Genomic DNA, 13,836 nt, shown 5'->3' on the forward strand with positions numbered 1-13,836 from the left:
TCAGTTTGCTAACTGGGTGCCTGGAGTTTTCTGCAGCCAAACTTTGCTTTTACTTGGACATTTAGTATATAGACCAGTGACCCAATACATATTAAGCCTTGGTTATGTTTATTTAAATTCATGTTGGATCAACAGCAGAAATAAGTTGTTTTGATTCTTTCAGATAAAACCATGGAGTTCAAAATAAAGTGGTGTTTTTACTCCTTGGAATAAAATAATGCTTAAGCTCACAGTTTTCCCTCACTTCAAGTAGCTGGAGCTTGCTGCTAGAACAGGTTGTATTTTCTTTTTTCATAATCTGTAAGCTTCTGTGGGCTAGGTTTTGAAGCAAATAACAATTTTCATGGGGTAGATCCAGGCATCTATCTGGCTTAAAAATAGCATCACCAAAAGAAAAGTCAGACCAGTTCCCTTATCCAGTTTGACGCTTGGAAAAGTGAGCATAAAGCACCAGAGCAAGGTCTTCCAGGTATGGGGCCTTTAGGGCTCCTCTTTATGGGGGTAGGCTGTATTCATATCAGTTACTCTGACTTTGAGGCAGAGCATGTGATATTGTTATTGCTATATATTCAGAGGGAAAGTAGATTGAAAAATGAGGCAGAAATTAAGGCTTTTCAGACCTGAGTACTGACATGCATAAATTTTAAGCATGTCTTTAAAATTCCATGTTTGCAGCATGTTATTTTATATTTGTAGTAGCATAGAGTCCTTAAGATAATGTTGAAATATGTCTGAGAATTTAGCAAATGTTTTCTGAATGTCTCAAGCAAAATATTAAGCAGTAGTACCTGAGACAGTGAGAATTTCTTGAGAGCAAAGTCTCACCATGCTCTCTAAACACTGACAGTGATAAAAACTGTCAAAATTGATCAAAATCAATTTTAAAATTATATTTGAAATATACATTATCTAAAGATTTCTGTGATTGTGTGTGATTGATTATTGACTGCAATTGATTTTGCATACATGTGTGTAATATGGCCTTGAGGCTGTTTCTTTTCTTAAAATCGACTTTGCAGAAATACTGTTTTATTACTTGTGTTTACAACCTGACTGTATTTACAAGCATGTTTGTAATAGTGATAAAATAACATACATATCAAAAAAAAAGATAATTATTAAACTTCAAATACAGGGCTAATCAGTTGTGTCACTACAAGTTCTATCAGAACAACTGAGTTGCATGCTTTCTACATGAAGGCATAGCTTGAATGCCACTGGACTGCTGAAGGATCAGTAAGACCAAAATAATTCAAATGGTGAGATAGGACAGAAATATTTTGTCTTGCATGTGAGTATGTTAGAAAAGAATTCATCTTGTTTCTGTCATTTTAAGATGACTTTTTAGACCTGGCTGTTAGACTATTTTTTCTTCCCATATTAAGGTGGTAATCATTTGAAAATTATGAAAAACATGAAGCCCTGGTTTAGAGCTACTTCTCATGCAGAAGTCCAGAATATTTGTAGAGTAGTCTACTGAAAATTAAATTATTGTATCGACCTTTCTCTTAATCTTACTTTCTGTGACAGGTTCATCTGTTGAAACAAAACATTTTCACACATACATACATGGAACAATGATTTTGAAAGTACTAGAGACAGTCCAGAAAGAGAAATACACAGTCTTTTGTCCTTATAGAAGACTGGCTAAAATGTCCTAGATAAGGTATTAAGTAGTAAGACTCCCCTATGAAACATCTTTTTCTTTCCAAATAGAAAGTGTTTGACCTCTTCTAGACACATTCATCTTTGATATTTCTCTTCTACAAATCTAATTTAATCTCCTAGTCAAAACTGAGGCCATAAAATTTTGTTTGATTGCAGTAGTCTCACAAATGTTTTATTTTTTAAACATGTTGTTTGAAAAGCTGAAGAAAAGTGAGCCCATACTCAGCATAAATGTGTCTTTGCTTCTAATTGCTGAAAACTGTAATTTATTCTTAGAAGGGTTTTGGAAAACTAATTTCTATCTGTATTTGGGAACCATTATCTCTTAGTGGACAGCCACTGCAGACATCTTCCAACTTACATTTGGGTTTAGATGCCTCTCTGAAAAATAAAGTGCATTTGTCTGTTTTCTTAGTTATTAAAAGAAAACATTATAGTTTAATTGTGTGTTCCTTAGTTAGACAGATGGAGAATTTTAGGAACATCATTTTAAATGACAGGAGTAACAAGGAGGTTGGGAGATTTCATTGATAAGATGCTGTATTCCTATTTTAACATAATGGGAGAAGTTACCTACATGATTGCTCTTTCTAGGAAACAGTTTGGGTTTGGATTTTTCATCTCTGAAAAGATGTTGATACATACATTTTCTTCAAGATAATGATTTCACAGAGGAGCTTGCCTCGTTATCATCTAAAAAGAGTTTTCAGATAGCAATAGCATATTTTCTGTTAAAGGTTTGGTAGTGCAACAGAAAGATGTGAGAATTTAGAATATTTACAGTTTTGTACTACCAACTTTACATTTAAATTAGCTGGAGGGGAAATATACCAGAAACTCCTGACACAGACTCTGGTGATATGTGAGCTTAATGCTATATTATACTTCTGTAACTCTGGAATTACAATTATCTCTTCTCTTCTTCAGTTCCCCCAGATATGGTAGCTTTGCACTGGAGTATATTATGGAGGCTTATTACTATTAACAGCTGCACTTCATATTAAGAAGAAATACTAAAAAAATTCTCAGTTCTCTTCTGGAACTGTCAGAAAACTGAAATAGTTTTGGCAGAGTTGTTTGAAGTCTGGCTGCTGAAGTTACAATAACTTTCTTGAGTTAAAGTTGCCCCTTCTATGCTTCAGGAGATAAAATCCTCTTTTTTTAAATTTTTTCCTCTGAGTTTGGGTAGTACCATCAATTTCAATACACAAAGATCGTTGCTAAAGTTGTAGAAGACTGAAAATGGTAGCAGCAAAATCCCAATTGTAGTTTCAGCTCTTACCATAGGAAAATACTTGGCTGTGTTTGACTTTATGAATTATCACTTTTATAGTTACAGTTCTTTTGTGGTGAATGTGGTAATTGTAAGCAGAACCTTTTTCTTAGATTAAAACTGCTTCCTTCTGTCTTTGAAGGCTACAGAAAACAGATCAGATCTGGAAGATTTACACCTTTATGCAACTCCACGGGAGCAACGGTTTCGTAGGTTTGCCAGTCTGGAATTTGAAGGACAGCTGTACATGACTCCATACGACTTCATCCAGGCTGTTACAAGTGATGAACCCAAACGTAAGCAGGGGTTCTATAATGCTAGAACTGCTAGGGGAAACGTCTGTGGTGATTGTTATTTTCCCATTTGCTTTTGATTCCTACTTCTGTTTCTGATTATAGTAAAAAGGTACTTACTGTATCTTCAAAATTTCAGTTGTGTCCAAATGCATACAAACAGTATCCTGATTGTTACTAGATTGTAAACAGCTGTATGCAAGTTAAACATTGTTGTCTTAAAGGTTGCAAACAGCTCAACAGTCATGAAAGATGGCAAGTTAATTTATGCCATTTGCATTGACACAGTTTCTTTCTGAGCAGACTTGTATTGCTGTAAAATTCTTGCTTCCTCTTCTGTATAGTTTCTCTGTAAGCAGGCAACATACGCATTCTCTAAAAGACTTAAGATATAACATATAGCTGTATCATGGCTTTCTAAATAGCATGCTTTAGAGTTTTAGTCCCCCAGGGGATCAACTTTCTGCACTTAAACATTGCCAGTGTTAGTACTTTGTATTAATTAATGAAAAATTAACTATCAACTTCAGATCATTTATTGTAAAATCTTTGCTTTAAGTATCAAAGAGCGACTAAATAGTAAGGTGATCCCTTTCTGCTCTAGTTTGATTTCCTGGCCCTCAGGCTTGCATTGGTAGCAGCACACAGCTTCTGGGGAATGGGAATATCTTTGCTCAGGTGTAACAGGTATAATCACTCACTTTAGGTTTTCCTTTCTTCAGTCTATACCACAAAGCGAGTATGGAAAACAGTCAAAAACAGTGCTAAAACAGTCAGAGGAAGCTAAAAATTTGTGCAGATGTTGGACTTTTCCCCTTTGTTCTCTTAATAGTAATGAAACAAGAGGAAAGAATTCAGCCATGGCACATCAGTGATCAAAACTTCTGTAACTTTTGAATAAAGATATAATCTCATTGTAACAGTAAAGATAGAAGATAGAGCTTAGATGGTGAAAACTTGCAAAACTTTGAAACTCTTACCAGAAAGCAATTTTATTTTTTTTTTGCTTTCCAGTTAAAAGAGAGGAAGCAGATTGCTTATCACACAAATTAATACAAATACACATCAGCACTTTTTATCTGTTTCCTCTGCTGAGACCTTCAATTCTTCCCGTTTTTTTGTTAGTGTGGAGTTGTGTTTCACTGTGTATGGTCATTAAGCATTTATGCTATATATACTGGACATCATTAAAACATTTTGGTTTAACTCTGTTTTATGACAGTTTGATTGGCTAGACCACACTTTATGTATGGTTTGCTATTAAAATTTTTCCATGCTGATGAATTTGCTGCTTCCTCCTGTCACAAAGCAAGTATTCAGATTTTAAAAGCAAAACCAAACCAAAAATCATTAAGCTCATAAGGACATTCTGGGGCATTCTGTTTATCTCATGGAAAAGGAGAAGAGATCTGGAGATGAAGAGTCAGGCACCCTTCTGAATTCAGTGTAGCAGACCTTGTTTCTATCAAAATCCTTCTGTTCATCTAGTTCACCTCTGAGACTAAAAGCAAAACTAACCTGGGTGTTTTTATGTTTCATGGTATCAGAGATTACATGGTTAACATAACTATTCTAAAGGATTATAACTAAGTAGAAGTGGATCACTTTGTTCTAGTGCAGGTCATATTGTCTGGGACATAGGAACAGAAGGCTGATAAATAGGAATAGCTGAAATAGATGACCCACAGATTACCAAATCCAGCTTCTCACCTCTGACTATGGTAATTCTAACCTTTGTACTACAGCATTACCAAAGTATCAGTTTCTATTCTAGGGCATGTCAATTTTCTGTCTTGCTCTGTTGAAAGTAGTACATTCAAGGAAGTAATTTTTCTAATAATACAGTCTAAACATTTTATTTTTTATGTTTGGGGTCATTTTATAAATAACTTGTAAGTTATATCTGATTGGGTCCATTCAGGTTGACATACTAGACCATCTATACTTTGCATAATAAAAAAAAAAGAACGTATAACTGAGGTTTTTATGAATGATGACTAGAAAGGTCTTCAGTTTTGTCAAAAAGCAATAATGCCCTTTGAAGTATAATAATAGAAGCTCTTTATGTCTGCTTTATAGAAAAGCTAATAATACTAGGCCTGAATATTTGTGATGGAGTGAATGCATCTATTGTGATTGATTTACGTTTGAAATCATGTAAACCCTACAAAAGTCAAGAGGGTTTTCACTGCCTTTTTTGATTAAATTCTAACTAATATGGTAAGAGTATATCTTTTATAAAATGTAACTTTTTACTCCAGGCATTTATTACAAAAAATATAAAATGAATGCTGTAATTAACTTCCTTCTGCCTTTATGGTAAAGGCTTTCATTTGGAAACATACATTATTTTTAAGAGTTGTTCTTGATGCATTTTTATATTCTGAATATGTGTTTATATAGTGAGAAAACAAATTAAGAGAAGATGAAATATATTTTTTCCCCTTAGTCCTAACTATAGTAAATTTAACTTAATACTGAACTGTAAGAAGTATATATATACACACACACATAAATCTTCACTGACTTATCTAGAAAGAAAATATGTATTTAACATATAAGACTGGGAAATATTCTGATTGGAAAATTAGATATATTTAGTCTCCAAGTTTTTTATGGTAGGCATAAACATACATCAATTTATGTGGCATTTTTTTTTGTTTTAGGGCACTTAATTAAAATATCACACTGAAAATCTGTTAGCTGATGTTATGATGTTGTATAATATAATTCCACCATAGTTAAGAGTAGGATTTGTCAAAGGTCTTGGTGTAAACCTTCACCAAGATGTAAAATTTAAATTTCAATCAGTTTCTAACCATGAACTGATGAAAGACCATAGTGGGTAGCTTGTGTATTGCTTTAATTATTTAATGGGGCATGAAATTCATTAAGAGAAAAGGATTTCTAATAACACAGCATGTTTTGCTCTATAAAAAGAAGCCTTTACCCACCAAAAAGTTGTGGATTTGACCACATAAAATGCTACTTCTGGACCTTTGTGAATTCTGATATTAGCACTTGGTGTAGTTTCAAGGAATTTTTTTTGTATTTGCTTTAAAAAGTATGAGTCGTCCATGAAGCAAAGGTTGTCATCCAGGTCTCCTTACAATTTACATTTTGATACTTCTGCTACTAAATAATCATTCAGAATATTGATGCCAGGGGTTAGCATGAATGCCCTCTATGTCCTGTTAAATGTTTTAAGGATGTATTTTTGGGAGTTGAAAGTCTTTTACCTCATTGAAGCAGAGTTGGATTAAAAATTAAATCTGAATTTGTTCTTTAAAGTTAGGACATTAGGTATGTATTAAATTAAAGGGTTTTTTAATAACATAAGGACAATTACATTCATGAAGTAAGGCAAATAATGCTTTGTCTAGAAAACACAGTATAGATGTAGTCCAATTGTCATGACACCACATTGGCATAATTAAAATCTGTGCATTCATAACTTCTTCTTTTGTTGCAGATGCTAAAAAGTGGCGATCCCTTTCAAAGCAGGTAAGCAATAATTCCTGCTTATAATCATACATTTTTGTAGCTGATTTTGTTTGTGATGGAAATGTAGCAGCAAAAGAGAGTTTAATTTCTTCATTTTTGCCACTTCAGACTCAGCTGAATCCAGAATCTCAGATACTTGAGCCGCTGTGTCTGTTTTGTTGGATTTACTGACTTTCTCAAGCATGTCAGTTTCTCCCTCAGTCTATATCTGACTGCATTTCTTAGTGTCTAGGTGTAGTATGTGTATCCAAAATTGCCTGAAATGTTTATGCCACTCTCTGCCTTTTGTGGTGTTTTAAATGCCTCTTTTTTCTTCATTTTTTTTTCATTTGAATAACTGCAAAAGGACTCTGTTTCCCTGTGTTTTAAGTAAAATACATTCATATTCATGGGTGAAGTTTGCTTTAGTTCAGGTCAAGTGTTTTAAAAGAACAGTTGTTCAGATTTTGTATGAAAACCTCACTGAAATCCATGGGGACTTATCCTTGGCTTCAGTCAATATGAGCAGTGGTGAGTTATTTCAGCCACAAATACATTGCATATATCTCTCCAGCTCAGCAAACATTTAGTATTCATGCAGATGAGTAATTCTTGAAATAATCATGTGTACAAAATTTTATGGAGTGCTTAAATACTTCCAAAATCATTGTGGTAACTGAAGTTAAATAAACTGGTAGATTTGCATGTAGCTCCTTGTATTTTATATTGATATCCTAGAACTTAATCATAATCTATTAACTACTTCATTAAATGCTGAAATATATGCTTTTACATATTTTAAACCTTATTTTTTAGGAACTGAATCAGATCCTTATGGAGACACCACCGGTTTGGAAGGGATCATCCAAACTTTTCCGTAATCTTAATGAGAAAGGTGATTGACAAGAATTTATTTTGTACACAACAAAGATTCAGAAATGTTATGTATTCCTTTAAACTCTGCAGATGAGGGCTTTGATAGTTTTTAAAACTTACACTATTGGTAAGCGAAGAGCCAAGAGTCACTCCTGGTCTCCTCTGTTGTATTTTTTTCTTTCTTAATAAGCTCTATCACTTCACAACAAAAAAAAACCCATAGGGAAATAAAACAATGATGGCTTTACAGACATTTAAATAAAGGCTATTTATGATAAAGAATCCACATATTTCTTTGCTTATATTTAGAGTGGCAAAGATTTGGTGGCACATTTGAAATATTTTCAGACACAAGTACTTGTTATAAAAGAAAGACACTACATGGCATGTGCAATGTGCTTAAAATAAGCACACCAGCAACTTCCAATCAAACATATGCATGTAATTGATTAATATAACTCAAATGCAGCTCAGATGTATTCAAAAAGTAAGTAGTATGGACATACTCTCAAAGGAAGCTCTAGTACATGGAGGCACTCCCTTTTTTTTCCTGAGTCTGCAGCCAGCACTACAGAGAGGCAGAAATTGGCACATCTTTGTGTTGTATTTCAATGTGTTTCTTTGCTCTAGGCTGCTTTCTATATAGTCAGAACAGCTGACTTTTGAAATATTAATTGCATAAAAATTCATCCTCAGAATCTGCTAAATCAATACATTATCATTTAAAAAAATGCATCTAGATGTTGCTTTTTAAGTCTGTAATAAAATGTCTGCAACATGCGCAGTCTTGATTCAACAGTATATTACTCCAATTTTCTGCCAGTGAGTTATACAGAAGTTGATGGAATTGGTAGGACTCAAACTGTCAAAACAAGATGGTAAAATTAGTATTAGACTTTAGTAGTTGGATATCTTTTCAGCATGTTTTTTGAAAAGGTGAGTTCTATTGCCCAGTTTTATAGAAAATACAAGAAAAGATGGGTCTTATGACTGATAGCCTAAATTGGTGAAAGAAATGGAAATAGAATTCAGGTCTCCTTGGTTATAATTTCATCTTGTTTTTTGTTGTTGTTTCTTACTCATTTTTTTTAAACATGCATATACAAAGCAAGTAGCAAAAGCCTATGTCCATTTATTTTGCCATAGATTTATGTAATTCAGCTGAGGCATGCAGATTTATGCCCACTGACCTTAAGTTTTTATTGTTTTACCCTTGAGTGCCCTCCTTCTCTTCCTTCTGATCTTAGAGTAAGTTTTTCTTTCCCTTCAATCATCATTTCAGAGCCTCTCTCCCATAACACTCAGAGCAATCAACCAGAACTGACTGTCTACAACTGCAATATGCCAGTACAAACAAAAGGAGAGAAGGTTTGCAAGGCCATTTGTATTGCTTTCTTTGTACCTGTGATGGACTACTTGACAATTACAGTTTCTTCCTGTTTTACAACAAAGGAGGTGCCATCAAAAAAACAAACATATATATTTACATTTATTGACTGGCTATTAAAGAATGTTTTCCATCACTGAATGAGAACCTTTGAGGTATCTGATTTCTTGATAGGTGCTTGTCCAAACAGATTCAAGCAGGCCTTTGAAAACTGAATTTCTGCAAGCTGCTGTATAAAATCAGGAAGATAAAGCATAGAGCATGTGTTACTTAAATGCCTGTATTTAATTATTGCTAATCTGCAAGAATATGTAAATTGAAGAAAAGAGTAGGTGGTATGAAAAAATTGTATTAAGTTTCATAACTAGATCTACTAGCAGTAATAAAATACTTGTTCTGAAGACTTAAATTTGCTCTTGGATCAAAAGATGGGATATTAAGTATAATGGGAGTAATTATATCACATGAGTGATACAATACTTTTAGTTTTAATTGTACAGCTTTTTCAGTTTAGAAAAAATCAGATGACTGCTTACCTAGTTCGTCACATATTCAGTTAAGTCAGATTTTAAAAGATATTTAAACATCCAAAGATGTGCCTGTTTTTGGGAAAACTTTTGCACCTGACTTGGACTGAAATCAAGCAGACAGACAGCAACTTTTGAAAATCCTAGCTGATAGACATCTTTACTCTCAGGCATCTAAACACTTTTTTTTTCTCTGTTCTTTTGAAATAATCTAATATTGTGGACTAACTTAAAACTTCTGGTTTTGGAGGACAGACAAAACCAATTTGTTAGAAATCAGGAACAAGTTTTCCTAGTTCAGCTTCAAGTGTCATTGGAGCTAAGGGCTTTTGGGAGAGCTGCAAGCCATTGTTTCCCATTCTTACTGAACTATGAGATGTTTCTCTTCATGTCTGCTCTGGACCTTCTGCAAATTTGTCTCTTTACCCCTTACTCCAGACAGGCACAAGTACAACTTACGGTACCAGACATACTACTTGGGTATTGACATCAGCTCTAATTTGAATTTTGCCTTAGTCACTTCTAAAGAGAAAAGGAAGTGCCATTCCACAGTGTGGTTCCCTTTTGTAGTTTTGAAAAAAAACCCATGAGATCAAGTTTTCAGTTAATGTAGCACATGCATTTAAAAAGAACTTAACTTTAACTTAAGAGGAAGCCCTCTTAATGTTCTCAAAGTAAATGTCTTCATACTGTTAAAGAGTATTATCATGAATTACTGTGGGGTTTTTGTAAAAAAAATTGAATAAATAATTTCTATTAGCTTTTAAGGGTCTATCCAGATTCTGTTTAATGAGCTGTGGTCCACTGACTGTCATGCTTGCCATGTTTAATGTACTCCTCCCCTAAAATACAAACCCAAACAAAAAGCCTCAAGCCATAGATGAATATTGTAGAAAAATAACATATTTGCCAGGTTGAATAGTTACATGCATACAAGTATGACTATGCAAATGCACATGTACAAAAATTCTCCTTATATATAGATTTAGTGTTTTCAAGTTTAGGATGTGAAGACAAGGTGAAACTAACATGGCATAATTTTTTTTTGTCTTCAGGTGTGATATCTTACACAGAATATTTATTCCTCTTATGTATTTTAACAAGTAAGTATTTTTGGAGAAAAAGTCTACCATGCATGAAATGGTAATTCCTTACCATTTCAAAGCTCTGAATGTATTGTTGTGTGTTCAATTACACTTCCCATCCCTGCATGTAGAAAAACTACACCATACATCTCTATGCCCCTCTGAACCTCTTTTGCCCTTCTGGAATCCAGTGTTATGCTTTATTTAAATGCATTATTATCTGGTATACCTATTAGTGGATGTTGAGGAAGCTGTGCCACACACTCCAGCTAAACCCCAGTTAAGAGCCTAAACTTATTTTCTTGTTGGAAATTCCTACAAAATTTGTAGCTAAATTTGCTGAAGTTCATAAGGCACACTGAATATAGGGAGAATAGAAGGATACACATTTTTGTTGGTTTATGTCAACAATTAGTGCCTAAAGGGTAAAATCAAAGAGTCAGTGGTAAAATATAAAGTATTTATGTCAGAAACACTAACAAAATTGACATGAATTTGAAGTAAGATAACTTAGGATAAACTAAGCCTGATTCAGCTTTTTTTTTATATATTTAAGAGGTGTTTTCTGGGAAGAAACAAAGAGTTTTACTTGTCTTTCACTTATATGTAATTAAATAATTTCAATTGGATTAATTAGTGGGGTTTTTTTGGATATGAACTGGGTTCCTGTTATGAATCAGAGCTGGAGCTTGGCCCTGAAACCTTAGTATCTTCTACTGTTGGATCAATGATTCTTCCATCATTTCTCTGTTATCTGAATTAACTTTTGGCCATAATTCATTCATACTGCAAATCATTGGGTATCCCCAAAATGTTGCTTGAAGGCTTTACTTTTAGTTACCATCAAAGTCACTATGTTTCAGAAATAATTTAAAGTTCTAACCTGATCTCAAATTTCAATGGCTGTAAGCATGTAAACAAGAAAATGTTGAGTGTCTTTCAGCATAACATTTACTTTGACCAGAAGGTATGTCCTGTACCAATTTTTGGAAAATCTTTTAAAGTGTCTTCTAGAGCAGTATGTTTTCATAGAAAATTTATTTTCTACATATCTGTATTTGTAATATAAAATGAACTCTGCCCATGAACTAACACTCTTTTGTGAGATACTATACTATTATTTCATACATACTTTTGTGTGCATGCCTTCTGTTTGAATTACGTGGGTTATACTCTTTTACAGATGTTATGATTTGCATTTACTATGTACACAAATACCCTGATTTAAATTAGTTGAAGTTCTGGCTTTTATGAAGGTAGGGACACCAAATAATTTCTTAGAGTATTACACTTGCATTCTTTCCAAGGAAATAAATAATTGAATGTTTGGCATTTTTTTGGCAGAACCACATGCGGGTTTTCGAATTGCTTTCAACATGTTCGATACTGATGGCAATGAAATGGTGGACAAAAAGGAATTCTTAGTGGTATGTATGCTTGCAGTTTTTGGTGTAATCTTGAAACTGAAGTGATGATGACAATAGTCATGAGAATGCTATCTACATTGCTAGCTATTCTTCACTGAGTGTAGTTGTTTGCTTTATTCAATATAAATAGTTATTATAATGTAAACTGAAAATAGAAGCTCCTATTTAGAGTGCACAGGAGTGTTGTATATAATTATTTTTGAAGCTTAATTCTAGTTTTTATTCTGCATCTTTTAATTACTGCTGTAGTCACAGATAGGCTATTAAAGTAATAGAAATGTTTTAATGATTAGCAGAGTTATTTAATTACTCTAATGATGGAAGGATTTGTAAAAAAATATTTTGCTGGGAGACCACCTCACTTTGCCATCTAATCTGCTGATAATCACAAGTGACCCAAAAACAATGACTGACATAATGTGACACTATCATCTGTTTTGGACAAGATTTGTAATGAAATTAAACATACATATATCTAGTTTAGCCCATAAATCCATATGCTGAAGCAAATTGCTAAGCTGGGGTTCAGTGAGTGTTTTTTAAGGAGAATATTCCTATGAGTGAAATTGGCTTTGACCTGAATGATTTCCACATGCTTTGGAACAGATGGCAGGATACCTAGAACTTGGCAGTAGTTTGGATGCATCCAAGGTTTTGCTACATTACTAATTTGAATGACAGTATTTTTCAAATTCAGAGCTTTTCTCTGTTCATGGCTTGTAAAAAGGAGTTCTGTAAATTCATCTTATTAATTATTTAAGCAGAGTTTATTTTTTTCACTTTGGAAATCTAAACAGTTATAAAAAGCCCAGACTTTGAAAGAACTTCACATGTTGTTGAGATTTGAAAATGAAGAATAATTTGGCACTTAAAAGAAAATCTTTGAAAATCTGAAATCATCCACTATATATTCATTTGTATCATGATAAATCTTATAATTGCATCTTAAAATTTGAATACTTCATAAGTTTTCATGTAGTAGGATGCACCAAGTTCAGGAGAATGATCTGTGCACTAACGAAAGGGCTATTTTAGATTCCTGTTCATTTAATTTATTTTCTGATTTCAAAAGAAATGGGAGGAATAATTAATGCCACTGTAAATAAATGCCAGTGATGGATTATTAAAAAAAAAAAAAAAAAAGGAAATGCACAAAATTGACCACTCAAAGTTAGGGCTTCTGAGTTTACAATAACTGTGTGGCTTTCTGTTAAAAAAAGTGCACCATAAACCAGAGATCTCTAAATTGTTAGTGTCCATAGGCAGCAGCTGTCTGGGATTACACTGAAGCAGTCAGTTACGGTGAACATTAGACATTAACATTTAAAATATTGTGGTTAGTGGTGTAGACAAGCTTTCTGAAGACTAAACAAGGCCTTAGTTTTCTACTGAAAAAGTACTGATGATTAATACAATAAAACACTTACAAGAATTGAATCAGATGTTGGAAAAAAATATTTGTGTGAAGGATATAAATTTTATCTTCATACATTTTTGTGTAATTGAGCTTATAAATAAATACAGTGAGTACACATGAGAAAAAGCCCAGTGCCTTACTGAAAAAGATGGAGCAAAATGCACAGAATTTGCAGAAACAGATACATGGAATGTATTTAAGTGTCAGAGTCCAATTTGTTTAAAATAAAGACACCCTAGTTTCCTGTGTATGGTTTCTCAATTGATTCAAATAAACTATGCTAACCTTAAGAAAATAGAAATATTGAAGAAACTCTAATTAGCATGTGGAACTTCATTCTCCTTTTCAGGGAATTGAGAGGAGATCTGGGGCCTTGTTCTGGTCACATGGCTTAAGCAGA

General features: G+C 33.4%; 1 protein-coding gene across 6 annotated transcripts in view; it reads left to right on the forward strand.

Annotated features, from left to right (window-relative positions):
• Positions 1 to 13,836, forward strand: part of MICU3 (mitochondrial calcium uptake 3) — a 52,756-nt gene that overhangs the window by 9,378 nt on the left and 29,542 nt on the right. For all 6 annotated transcript variants that reach the window (XM_086888752.1, XM_086888753.1, XM_086888755.1 and 3 more), the window contains exons 2-6: positions 3,084 to 3,237; positions 6,707 to 6,738; positions 7,534 to 7,612; positions 10,563 to 10,610; positions 11,937 to 12,019. In XM_086888752.1, the coding sequence (XP_086744878.1) occupies positions 3,084 to 3,237; positions 6,707 to 6,738; positions 7,534 to 7,612; positions 10,563 to 10,610; positions 11,937 to 12,019 (396 nt within the window). The remainder of the gene's footprint in view (positions 1 to 3,083; positions 3,238 to 6,706; positions 6,739 to 7,533; positions 7,613 to 10,562; positions 10,611 to 11,936; positions 12,020 to 13,836) is intronic.

The sequence above is a fragment of the Cyanistes caeruleus genome, chromosome 5 (assembly GCF_971803275.1).
Source record: "Cyanistes caeruleus chromosome 5, bCyaCae1.hap1.1, whole genome shotgun sequence".
NCBI classification, from domain to species: Eukaryota; Metazoa; Chordata; class Aves; order Passeriformes; family Paridae; genus Cyanistes; species Cyanistes caeruleus.